The sequence below is a fragment of the Apostichopus japonicus genome, chromosome 5, assembly GCF_037975245.1.
Source record: "Apostichopus japonicus isolate 1M-3 chromosome 5, ASM3797524v1, whole genome shotgun sequence".
In the NCBI taxonomy this organism is placed as follows: domain Eukaryota; kingdom Metazoa; phylum Echinodermata; class Holothuroidea; order Aspidochirotida; family Stichopodidae; genus Apostichopus; species Apostichopus japonicus.
Window position 1 is genome coordinate 19,552,500 of NC_092565.1, and position 12,062 is coordinate 19,564,561.

Below are 12,062 nucleotides of genomic sequence, written 5' to 3' on the forward strand. Positions count from 1 at the left end.
GAGGAGAGCAAGGAGAAGAAACATCGGCCTGCTAACGTATAGGTGGTGGTAAGATATTGTTGACATTTCATTTGTCTGTATTCTTAGCTATCAAACCAAACGTTTCCCTGTAACGTTTCTTGCAAAACTAACAGATTCGAAGAAAACGCGCTTCATATACGCCCATTCCATGTAATGTTTATTTTAGACCCAACAGCTCTTGCAAGATTTACCCTTTTTTTAAATCATATATAACACAAAGAAACACAATAGATGGTATACGATTTGCTACATTTTGTGCGCATTTATATTTACACTTTTTACATATTCAAACTATATACACAAGGTTTCTTTGGCTCATGGCATGGTTATCTTCATAAGGTGGATGAAATTGTTAAAATAAAAATGTATCCAACAACTGCATGATACAAAGGCCCCAACTTTCTCTTGTAGCAACATTATAAAAACGACTCCCAGGCTACAAAAGATGGCCCTTTACATTATATCCATAAGAAATCCTCTTAGACAATCAAGACATGACATTTGTCCAGCATTTAAATGCAGAGCATTCATATTTGATCTGGCTTGGACACTTGATCTGGCCTGAACAATTGATCTGGATCAAGTGCAGCTCAGTGTTTGATCCAAATCAAGTGCAAACAACAACATCAAGGGCAAACAAAGCCAAATGTTACTCTGATGTAAAATACTTTTTAAATAAATTAACCAGAAAGTCAGCAGGCTTTCTGCAGGCTTCCAGAAAGCCAGCAGATTCCTTGCCATAACCAGGAAGCCAGCAGGCTTAGTGATTTTATAACTTTATCATGTATATGGAATCACTTGATTGTTAGAGCAACTGAGGAAAATGTGTCCTGAAGTCAAGTTCCCAGAACATCATACCAGATAACTTGATCATTGCAAAGGTATTACCCTTCTAAATGTTGATGACAGATAACAGTCATTAGTGGAAGTGGAAACCCCTCTAATCCACTTAAAAATAGGCCAAGTCCTATGACAGTTAGTGACACACAAAAGCCATTCATCAAAGGTAATAATTGAGTTTACAAGTTTACAAGGTTTCCAGACTTTGACCCTCTGTTGATTTCAAATGTCCTTTCATCAGCATCATATTTGGGCAAATACTTTTACAATATCTGTCACTAAATGTACTTGTTGTAATAACAAGTACTAATAAGGGCAACTGTAATAGGTTAAGGTCAAGTGTTTTGTGTCAAAGTGGGAGGTCTTTAATTTTTAGTATTCAGAGCAGTTTAAGACATTGTGCAGTAATTTTTTAAATTTTAATCTTAAACCTGTACCAATTAAGTATTTTGAGAGCATGAATGTATACCAAGACAGTGAGAGCAATGACATTTTACCCTGACATGGTGTAAACGTTCAGACATTACTAATGAGGTTCTTAAAATTGTAAATCAGTCCCATTTTCATAACAACAATATCAATTAAGATCTGAACAAGTATGCGCTTTCCTGTACACCATGTCCTTGCACAATATATCATGCTGAAAACCAAAGCTTATTACTGGCCACTCCCTATATAAGGAGAAAAGTTTTCAAGGATTGAATTCTGCTAGCCTTAAACAACCATTGACTTGAAGCAAATAAGAAGCCTGAACTTGAAAACAAAATTACCAGCTACAGTGCTTTTAAGATTTTAACACTTCTCCCTTGCTGACCTCCAATAACCTTTGACCTTCACAAAGAATTCCTGGGGTCTTGTAGGAAAGTCATATGCCAATATGACATCTGATGAAACTGCTGTTCTTATGATGTCATGTTTAAAATTTACAGAAAGTAACCTCTGCTGAACCCACATGATCTGTACCCTCCACTTAAAACAATAGGGTTCATGTATTATTTATAGAGATGCCATAGCCATATATAGCAGCTACTGTAGTTTTCTGTATTTACACAGTGTTCAAGTTTTGACACCCGGTGACCTTAAATGAACTCTGACCTACATCAAATTGTGTAAAAACTATACAATACACAAGGCTATCATACCATGCATATATGAGCTCATTTCAAGTTCCGATTCTGGAGAAATAGCACTTTTGATATATTCACATTTTGCCCTCTGCTGACCCCAAATGACCTTTGACACGTGCCAAATATAAGAACTGAATAGGCGACCTTCCTTGAGATATCATGTTTACAAGATTTTCAAACGTTTTCATCCTATTGACCTCAAAAGACCTTTGACATTCGATAAAAATACTATCAAACAGGCCCCAACCTCTTCTTTGATACAGTTATTTTTACTATATATTACTATATATATTCTTTTTAAAATATTCCACTCCTATCTTTCATAACATTGTAGATTTAATTCCAGCTTTGGCTTTGTGACGCCATAGTCTCATGGACTACAAAATGAAACCCAAAGTGTTTCCATCTGGAAAAGACAATTTTCTCACAAAAAAATTGTTACCAGCAAGTGATACTCCTTTACTGATATTCATGTGACAGTTTCCTTAATTAGACTCTTATAATTAATCATGTTTAATGAAACATGATCGATGGTCACACAGTTACACTGCTACGTAACGAATGTCCCTTCCTCGAAATCAATTTAACTGGTTGGAATTTCAATGGTATCATCTCCCAACTGGTTGTTGACAGATTCACCTTTTTTTTACAGGTAAAACTGAAAGTTAAACTTTACAGCAAATCTTGAACCTGCACTCAATAACTGAGCCTTCTGAGCCGTAAACGAAAGACTGGCAGCGATTGTCGTTTTGTTCCCGATTCTCGGATAGAAACCTCTTCCTGTCCTCTCACCATCATGGATTTGTACTCATGGTACTCAGGGTAGTTTGCAAACCTAGTACCAGATTGAGTACTCCTACAAAGTACAACTTCCCTTCACTCACAGAGAGGCACAAACTGGTGAATGTCATCAGAGGTCAATCCTAGTTATGTCTTCATCCTGAATCCTTCAAACGCGAGTCAGACAGGGTAGATCTGATGTAACCACTGCAGTAATTCTAGCCAGTAGTGACCGGTCCGTCCCCATCGCTCGGCTAGTGGACGGTTATCGTTGGATCCCAATTGACTCTGCGCGGCAGAGCATCGTACGGCCCGTGGTCCAGGAATCGGTCACATAAGTGGCAGTGGGTCACCTGGAATACATGGTTTCCCTGGAACGGATCGGAACATAGCTGACATTTCTTAATCACCGGTTCCTGCGGGTGGAAACGACCAATCATTTGAAAGGTTACCATAGAGTCATTGGTCAGTTTAGACAGGTGGGAGAAAAGCAGAGGAACTGATGGGGTGCATGGCAAAACCCCCAGACTAGACTTGTAGGAACATTAAAATACACAAATGAGAATGAAGATACTGTAACCAGTCGTCTAAGTCTTGAATTAATATTCTATTCTTTATGACAAAATATGAAATGATAGTTGTATTGGGGCTGATTTTGAAATGCCATTACAGTAATGTTTGGCATATCATTAAAGCCCCATCCAGCACTCCATTACAAAAACAAACTAGACCGATTCCTTGCTCTTCAATCTTTCTTGGAAATATTGCGTAGCAAATAAAATCAAAAGTAATCACAGAAAATGTACATCTTCCCCAAAATTGAGGCCTATTCAAGCAGATCGAGCTAATGAAAAATTTGCACCAAAACGCAATGTCTGTCCTTTGTTATTGTTTTGGTCGAGAGCGGGTCGATCTGTTGTGACCTCTCCGTTTATTGACCTCTCTGTTTATAACTGTGCTTTTGGTTATACGCTGGGCTATGTATGTCACTGTGCCTAGCATATGACATAATTTCTGTGTTTTCTCTGTCGACTTTCCTCGAGGCAGACAGGACCGTTTGAGGGACGCATTCCACATAGAACACTTTCAGTCCCTAGTTGCCTGCCTTGCATTTACAGGGTACAGCAAAAATCATTCGCTGTGTATGCTACATTTTTTATTAATGTTAGATACCGAGGTCGAAACCTTTGTCCGCGCACACGTCCCATGATGTATGTTTTGGTACACAAACAGTGTTTTGTTTGGATTTCTCATTCGCTGGATCGCTGCCGATGGGCCAAAAGTTTCCGTGAAACGTTACCTCGTCGTGATTCTGTACTACAGAATAGCACCTAGAAAGGATTGTTTACTACAAAATAGCACCAAAACAAGGATTCCTTAGACCGTCACGTTAAATACCTCTAACAGTCATGATTGTTTACTACAGAATAGCACCAAAACAAGGATTCCTTAGACCGTCACGTTAAATACCTCTAACAGTCATGGTTGTTTACTACAGAATAGCACCAAAACAAGGATTCCTTAGACCGTCACGTTAAATACCTCTAACAGTCATGATTGTTTACTACAGAATAGCACCAAAACAAGGATTCATTAGACCGTCACGTTAAATACCTCAAACAGTCATGGTTGTTTACTACAGAATAGCACCAAAACAAGGATTCATTAGACCGTCACGTTAAATACCTCTAACAGTCATGGTTGTTTACTACAGAATAGCACCAAAACAAGGATTCCTTAGACCGTCACATTATATACCTTACCTAATGGAGCTCTAATATGCAATTTTGTAGCAGTTTGCATTAACATACATGTCTGTTGGCTTAAGTCCCATTTGGTGGATCTACTGTATATCAAAACAATTCATGGTACCCTGCCACCTTTCTTCTAAGAAATTTGTAACCTTTTTAACCCTGTGAAGCGCATCTCCTACCATCCTTTGTTCATGTTCAGGAAAAAACAAACAAATACCAACGCACCTTCAAAAACTTGTCAACCAAAAAGGTTTGAAGTTGACATGGATTAGTCAGCTAGTCATAACATACAATGGGTATACTTCAAATGATAGTGAAGTCGTTGTATACCCATCTCACACACACACATCCCTGCATGCATATTTGGCTTCGGTTTTGATGTAATTTTAATTCTTCAGCGACCGCGCAATTTATTTTACCTCATTTATACTGGCCTGCACCATTTCCTGTCCATTTGAAACCATGAGGTCCTCTCCAATATTCTGATTGGGTTCAGTTTGAGTCGGCTGTGTATCCAAAAAATATAAAGGGGAGATATTTTACATTTTGACCAAAACAAGAAAAAAAATTGAAGTATAAAACATGTGTCGTGTTGGTGTCCACACACTGTTTATATCAGGGCAGCTGAAGTTACACAAAGCATAAACACATTTACAAGTTTTTACAGATAGGACAAATAGGAAGGATGAAGAAAGGATAGAAATTAATTCAAATGGATGCAATCTGCACATGGGCCTCACTGATAATAATAATGGAAATATCACATTTTATGGGAAATTAAAAGTTGTACGTACACATTGTCCAACTGTTATGTTGAAAACCCTTTCACAAGTACCAAGTACAGAATCACCAGAGTAAGATATATATTGAATGTTTGTTTTTTCCCTTTTTGGTCAGTGAAGTTCACTCTTTCAGTTACTTTATGGCCGGAGGAAAACATTACTCCAGATTTATCAAGGTCCTGCAGGCTGCACTGTTAGTGTTTTGGTCAGCCTGTACATATCGTTTGCACACTGGTACAGTATATATGTTCTTCGTGCAAAATGTGTTTGGTACATGTTTGGAGAAGCGTAAAGGGTCACAATTAACAGTATGCAGGCGTCACTTTGGAATGGAACTTACACGCAATATGCTCCTTTAAGGTGGCATTGAAGAGATTACTCATATGTGAAGCTGAAACCTTGAACCTGGAATAGCTACAAAAACATTGCCAGTTCTCACACATTTCTTTGAATATGACATCAAGTCATCATATCAAGTCTAAACTAGGACAGGCCTTTTTGAACTATTACTCAATTTGCTTACTAATAACCTAGAATACTGCTGAAGGTATTATAAACTCTGGCTACAGATAGACATTTTAGGTACTTTACAATGCAATCCCCCCTCCAACCTCCTTCCCCCCCAACAAAAGAAAAACATAAAAATCCCCTGCTAAATTAGGGGGAAAATACAGATCTGAATGCTCACCAAATCCAGAACTTCTCCCACTTCATGAGTTATTGGTGTATCCGCTTCCTCACGGACAACAAATTCCTGGCTATGAAACCAATGCTGACTCAGCTGTGGACAAAAAAGGTTTAAGCAAAGATAACTAAAATACAAACCTTTTTCATAACCTTTTCATTAAAAATTATCTGCTTTTCTCACATGAACTGAACAGACTGAAAATATTATCAGTTGTATGAATCTTAATATTCTAAAATAAAATATAGAACTTACTACATTTAAACCTCAGTTTGCATGTCATTGTAAACACCAACAAACCAACCCCTAGTTCTATTCTTTTCTAGCACAATGTTTTTTTATAGTTAATATAAATCATACAATCAAAATCATGAACTTTCTGGCCAAACTTTGGCCCAATCGTTAAAAAAATTGTGGAACAATAACATGGGGAAGCTTGGTAATCGTTTGCCTAATATTTCAGACACTTTTCTTTGAGAGAAAGCTAGTATGCACTTCAATTTTCTTTGTTCTATTACCTGTTGGCTAATTGTCTGGGTAAAACAACAGGTGAAGAGAATTTGCTGATAATGATGTTATTTTCTAATATCAGCGGATATATCTGAATATACAGTATGATGGATTTAGGCGGTTTAGCCTATAATATATACGTAGTCTAATTCTGTGTTTGGATGTCCACAGAAAGTTTTCTCTTTGAAGATGCTGATATATGCAAAACATTTTCAGATTTTTAAGGAGATGAATGCACACATTTTTTTTTTTTTTTGATCAGAATCTTGTCAAGTCACTGGCAAAAAAAGGAGTTGTATATACTTGAATCATATGTGCCACATTTTTTTTTTACAATTTTTGTCAATGTTCATACCAACCAATTGATGTCTTGACAGGACGCTGGCTAAAGTCTTGGTGTGAGCTATTATATAACACAACAGTGCCCAAAAAATCATTTGTGGTGGAAATTTGGTCCCACCCTGCCTAAAAATGCACCCAGAAATGTAGGCCTTCAAGTACCAGCTATTAACCAACAACATATCAATTTTGTTTACAATCTGACTTAAGGTTGCAGTATTATTGCAATGTAAATAGTTTTTACATTTGACCCCATAAATTCATAAATATTCATAAAATCCATGTCAAAAACAATAGGGCAACACCTTCACACAGCAAGTAGGACACATATCCATCACTCCGTTGTTGAGTTATCACGGACCAAGGCAAGTGCACAGACACACACACACGCACACACAAACCTGACTGCATATAGGTTCCTTGGGTCCAGCAAGTAACCAAAACAAGTTATAGTCTTGTCAGCGCTTACCTCCGCTGTAGTGCTAACTGACAATAGCACAGTGCACCTATATGACAAACTTTGACTTTGACTAATTGTAATTGTACAGTACAGTCAATCATGCCGTAACAAAGCACTATTATCAAGTTGTTTTGCTGATGACTAATGACTACTCAGAAAGGAATGTATTTTGGGGTTCCTATGGGATTCTTTTGGAAAGGAAACTTTGAACCACCAGATAAGAAAATTAATAAAAATCAACAGACGACCAAGATAATAGCACACATACACACATATATACAAAACAGATCTATACAATTGCAAACACAGCTCACACCCACACACCTACCTAGACAGTACCAGGACAACTCTGAAACAACCATAAGGCCAGTTGGCTTAGTGATTCTACGCCACACTTTGTATGAGAACGTTAAACAGTAAAACTGATCACAAGGTTTCTTAGTGTTGGCTATCAGCAAAGGGCCTTTCGCATATGTCAACCTATCTTTCAATACGAAATTCATCGAAGCTCTACTTTTGTAGTTATCATGTCCACACGGTTTCAGACTGATATGACATTTAACCTCCACTAATTTCTATATGATTCTTGTGCCAACCAAGGGGCATACACACACCCAGAGTGAACTTAAACTAAGGTGCACTTTATCAGTTATATCATGTTTACAATATACTCAGACTTTGCCCTTTGTTGACCTCAAATGACCTGTAACCTTCACAGAAAACATAGGCTTCTCTTATTCAATAAGGTGAATCCACAAACCAAGTATCGGACTTCATCCAAACCTCTTGACTATCATTATTGACAAGATATTCAGATTATGATTTCTGACTTTGAATGGCCTTTGACCTCCACCCATTTCAAAGTATTTGTGTACTGATCAAGGGGGTTTTACATACTATGTAAAAGCTGCAAAGCAAAGGGTACTTTTTGACTTATAAATCCTGTTCACAAGATATTCAGACATTGACCACTTAGGCCAACCACAAATGACCTTTGACTTTCACAGAGCTCTCTAGACGTCTATAGCCAGTGTACATTTGTTACCAGGAGCTCTGCAGACATGGTATATATTGTTGGTGTACATTTGTTACCAGCTCTCTAGACATGTTATAGCGAGTGTACATTTGAGCTCTCTCGACAAGTTATTTCGAGTGTACATTTGTTACCAGCAGCTCTCTAGACATGATATAGCTGGTGTACAATTGATACCAGGAGCTCTCTAGACACGGTATAGCCAGTGTACATTTGTTGTGAGGAGACACATCTTAAAGTGAGGAGTGATGTAAATGTGAACAACAATTGAACATAGTTCAATGGTTCTAATTAGAAGGTTGAAGAGACTGACCAGCAATCTATTGGTCATCTCCAGTTCTTCAACTCTTAATTCCCTCACCTGCAGTGGCTCTCGCAGGAGCTCGTTCTCAAATTCCAGTTGTTGTCTGGCGTCGCTTTCGGAACTTCCTATCCGTTGCGTGTTTTCGTTCTGCACTGGTGGTCTCCTTGATTCATCAGCTTGCGTTGGGAGCGATGGATCCCCAGAGCCACAATTACCATTCATTTTGCATAGAACCTTTCGCAGCCTAAGTGGTGGATTGCCTGTCTAGAAGCAACAACAACAACAAGTGGAAAATAGAGAAAAAAATCACAACATTACAACCGCCAATCACTATATATATATCCAATCACTATAAACTAGAAACACTCTATTACACTGCAAATACTGTCATGGAAGCAGCTTTGCTACATGGTGCTATAGATTTGCTTGCGGCCTACTGTTAACTCTAAATCACAATATTCACAGTCAACTTGTACAGTACATTTGTTAATAAATAAAGATGAACCCATGAGTCGATTTTAAGTTAGTTGTTGATTGTCGTTCATTTGTTCGACGTAATGTGACTGTAGTTCCAAGGTAGCTCGGAGGTAATGTGAAAGAATTAGCCTGTTTATGTAACATGTTCTGGTGTCACAGTACCACACATTTCGCTACTGAGGCACATGTCTACAACACTGGTCTGCATAGCAAACCTCTGAGAACTTAAATGTTGAAGCTTTATAACATCTTGACTTGCTAATAACCAATCGAGCAAACACCATTCAGGAAAGTTTGCCCACTTCTGCCACGTGTTAAAAATACCAGTGAACATTGCAAGTGCAAAAATGAAGAGAAAATACTATTATGGAATCCGGTTGTCAGCAGGCTTTTCAGATCTCCACCCTTTTCTTGATAATTCTGAATCTGAATGAGTTAAGTCGGCAAAAATCCTACTAGAGTACATAAACGCCAACCGAGCACTACAAAGTATGAGTATAACTTATTAGTTAACAAAACAAGAGTAAGCTTGTCTTTGAAACAGTCTAGACTAGGTGCATGCACAATGTCTGATGGCAAAGTATTCCAATCTTTTAAAGTGTGGGAAAAAACGGAATATTTATATAAATTCTTTCTAGCGTAGGAACTTGACAGATAAACTCATGTTTGTTTCTTGTGTTAACAGGTTTTGTTATGATTAGATTGTCTTTATCAATGGATACAAGATTGTTATTGATTTTATAAACCATTTATATGTGTGCTTTCTTCTTGTTTTTAGCATGGGCCAATTTTCTAATTCCTCAAAAATATTTGTCACACTGGATTAATAAGAGTAGTCTGCCATACAAAATCTGGCGGCTCTTCTCTGAATAGCTCCTATTTTATCCACATCACATTGGTGATGGGGGTCCCAGACTACTGAATCATAATCTAGTAGTAGTAGCCTACTGGCTTGACAAGAGTTTTGTTTGCTGTGGTTTAAACATCTTTGGGACAGCTTGAGAGGGTACGTTTTAGAAGGCTAAGAACACGTTTTGCTTCATTGGTTGTCTTATTAATATGTTAATCCCATCTAAGTTTGCTATCAATTTCAACACCATGGTAAGGGTGAGAGTCAACAACTTTTAGGGGTTGGTTGCACATTTAGAGGGGTTAAAATTCATTTGCCATTTATTTTGCCATTGTTCCAGTTTATTAAGTAGGTCATCTTGGGGGATTTGTAGGTCAGTTTGGCTATCAACTTTTTAATACACAGCAAACAACTGTGCTACTTGTATTATCAGGGATTGTCAATTAAATATAAAAGGAACAGTAATAAGGACCCAAAATTAATTCACAAAGAAGGTCATCTGGTAATTTACATGATTATACCTCCTTGAACTGTATTATTTTTTTAAATTTCCATCATATGTATTATATATTATATAATTCCTTTGTAAGGGAATTATGTACATATGAGAAAATGAATGAATTGGTGTCAATGTTACAGCTTTTCATATCCAGATGAATTGGTCAGATCTGGTCGCGGCAAATTACTAAGATTTAATTCATGATATCCACACTGGCACTTTACTGCCACAAAACTACTGCATTAAAATTATTCATCACGTCAAATAGTCTTTTATCTCACAAGCGTTCAACAAAACGTTCGCAACCGACCTTACTATAGCATTTAGGCCTAGCCTATACGACTCGAGATGTTTTAACGTTTAACTTTAACAAAGGCTCAATTTTTCCTTACAGGATAACAAACGAAACATTAATGACATCAGCATGAACAAAGTAAGCCTACCTGATTGTCCAATTCGACAGCATTTGTGGAAGTATAATCTCTTAGCTCCACGGTAAGTACTGATAGTAGCGGCGCACCTCTTACCAGCTCCGTCGCTAACGCTGCTACGAATTACACTAACAAAATGTTACCAATGCCTGGTCCTCTTATTAACTGCGCAATTCGACTACATCGTTCGATCTCAAAATCGGGAGAGGGTTAACACATGGGAATTTGTTCTTGTTTACAAATATCACCACCAAGAACAGATATGCTTTTACTGTATGTCGTATGTCGTTCATAATATTGAATATTCATATCTAAAAAATTTCCGCGCACACATGAGATCATACGGTGGTTTAAAAGAGACATAAGAAAGAAAAAGAAATTGATATAAAAAGTCAATATTTTGACTATTTAAGTCAAACTTTTAGAACTTACTGAAAATATTATGTAAATAAGGTAGCCGTTTTACGTGCCATATACATTGTTCAGTGTTGAAATGAAAGTCACGAACACTGAGCAAGGCGCGTAGCCAAGGGGGGGGGGGCGAAGGGGGCAGCCGATCGCGCCCCCCTTTGATTTTTTTTTTTTTTATTATTGTTTTTATGATATCGCTAGTAATTTCAAAAGAGAAAATGATAAGATGCAACTTACAAGGCCTGGGAAGTGCCATTTCCAGCAATCTGGGAGGCATTTTCAGCCAAAATTTTCTTGTACGCTTCGCGCCAACCATGGTGGCGATACGCTTAGATAGTGTGTAATGCCGAATCTACAGTTTCGCCCCTCCCTTGGCAAATTCCTGGCTATGCGCCTGCACTGAGCTGTGTTTTTGTTAATCAATCTGGGGCCTGTTTCACAAAACTCGACTTACGCACACATGACTTAGTGCTGTGCGGACTCGACTTACACTAAGACGCGACTTCAACGGAGTGTTAGCTCAGTGGTTAACACCGGTGCCTTTCAATCATAAGGTCCCCGGTTCGAGTCACTCCCAGATTAGTGTATGTCATCCAGTTACAGAGTTGTTAACAATTAACAATTCATAATCATGGACGTTAAATATGAATGTGAGAGACTGACTTCGGTCAGCTTGCGACTTTGATAAGCCAATTAGGCTTCTTCGCGAGTTCCTGCTTGCAGGAGGATCTAATATACATACATACATACATACATACT

General features: G+C 37.9%; 1 protein-coding gene across 3 annotated transcripts; it reads right to left on the reverse strand.

Annotated features, from left to right (window-relative positions):
- Nucleotides 1–258: 258 nt before the first annotated feature.
- On the reverse strand, nucleotides 259–11,132 carry LOC139967954 (uncharacterized). Of its 3 annotated transcripts, none has more exons than XM_071972195.1 (5): nucleotides 10,905–11,132; nucleotides 8,645–8,895; nucleotides 5,993–6,085; nucleotides 4,942–5,028; nucleotides 259–3,184 (listed from the first exon to the last, which is right to left on the reverse strand). In XM_071972195.1, the coding sequence occupies exons 2-5, from the start codon at nucleotides 8,855–8,857 to the stop codon at nucleotides 3,023–3,025; spliced, it is 555 nt and encodes a 184-aa protein (XP_071828296.1). In that variant the 5' UTR covers nucleotides 8,858–8,895; nucleotides 10,905–11,132; the 3' UTR covers nucleotides 259–3,022. The 3 variants fall into 3 exon arrangements, with proteins under 3 accessions (XP_071828296.1, XP_071828295.1, XP_071828297.1); XM_071972194.1 differs by having other exon boundaries at nucleotides 8,645–8,899; nucleotides 10,905–11,127; XM_071972196.1 differs by having other exon boundaries at nucleotides 8,693–8,899; nucleotides 10,905–11,120.
- Between the last annotated feature and the right edge of the window lie 930 nt (nucleotides 11,133–12,062).

What these genes read in the sequence shown, in the direction of transcription:
- LOC139967954 (XM_071972195.1), bottom strand. Translation starts at nt 8,857, where the DNA reads ATGAATGGTAATTGTGGCTCTGGGGATCCATCGCTCCCAACGCAAGCT. An exon ending in TGGGAGAAGTTCTGGATTTG is followed by an intron (nt 5,029 to 5,992) that starts GTGAGCATTCAG and finishes TTGGATACACAG; the next exon opens with CCGACTCAAACTGAACCCAA. An exon ending in TGCAGGCCAGTATAAATGAG is followed by an intron (nt 3,185 to 4,941) that starts GTAAAATAAATT and finishes TTCCACCCGCAG; the next exon opens with GAACCGGTGATTAAGAAATG.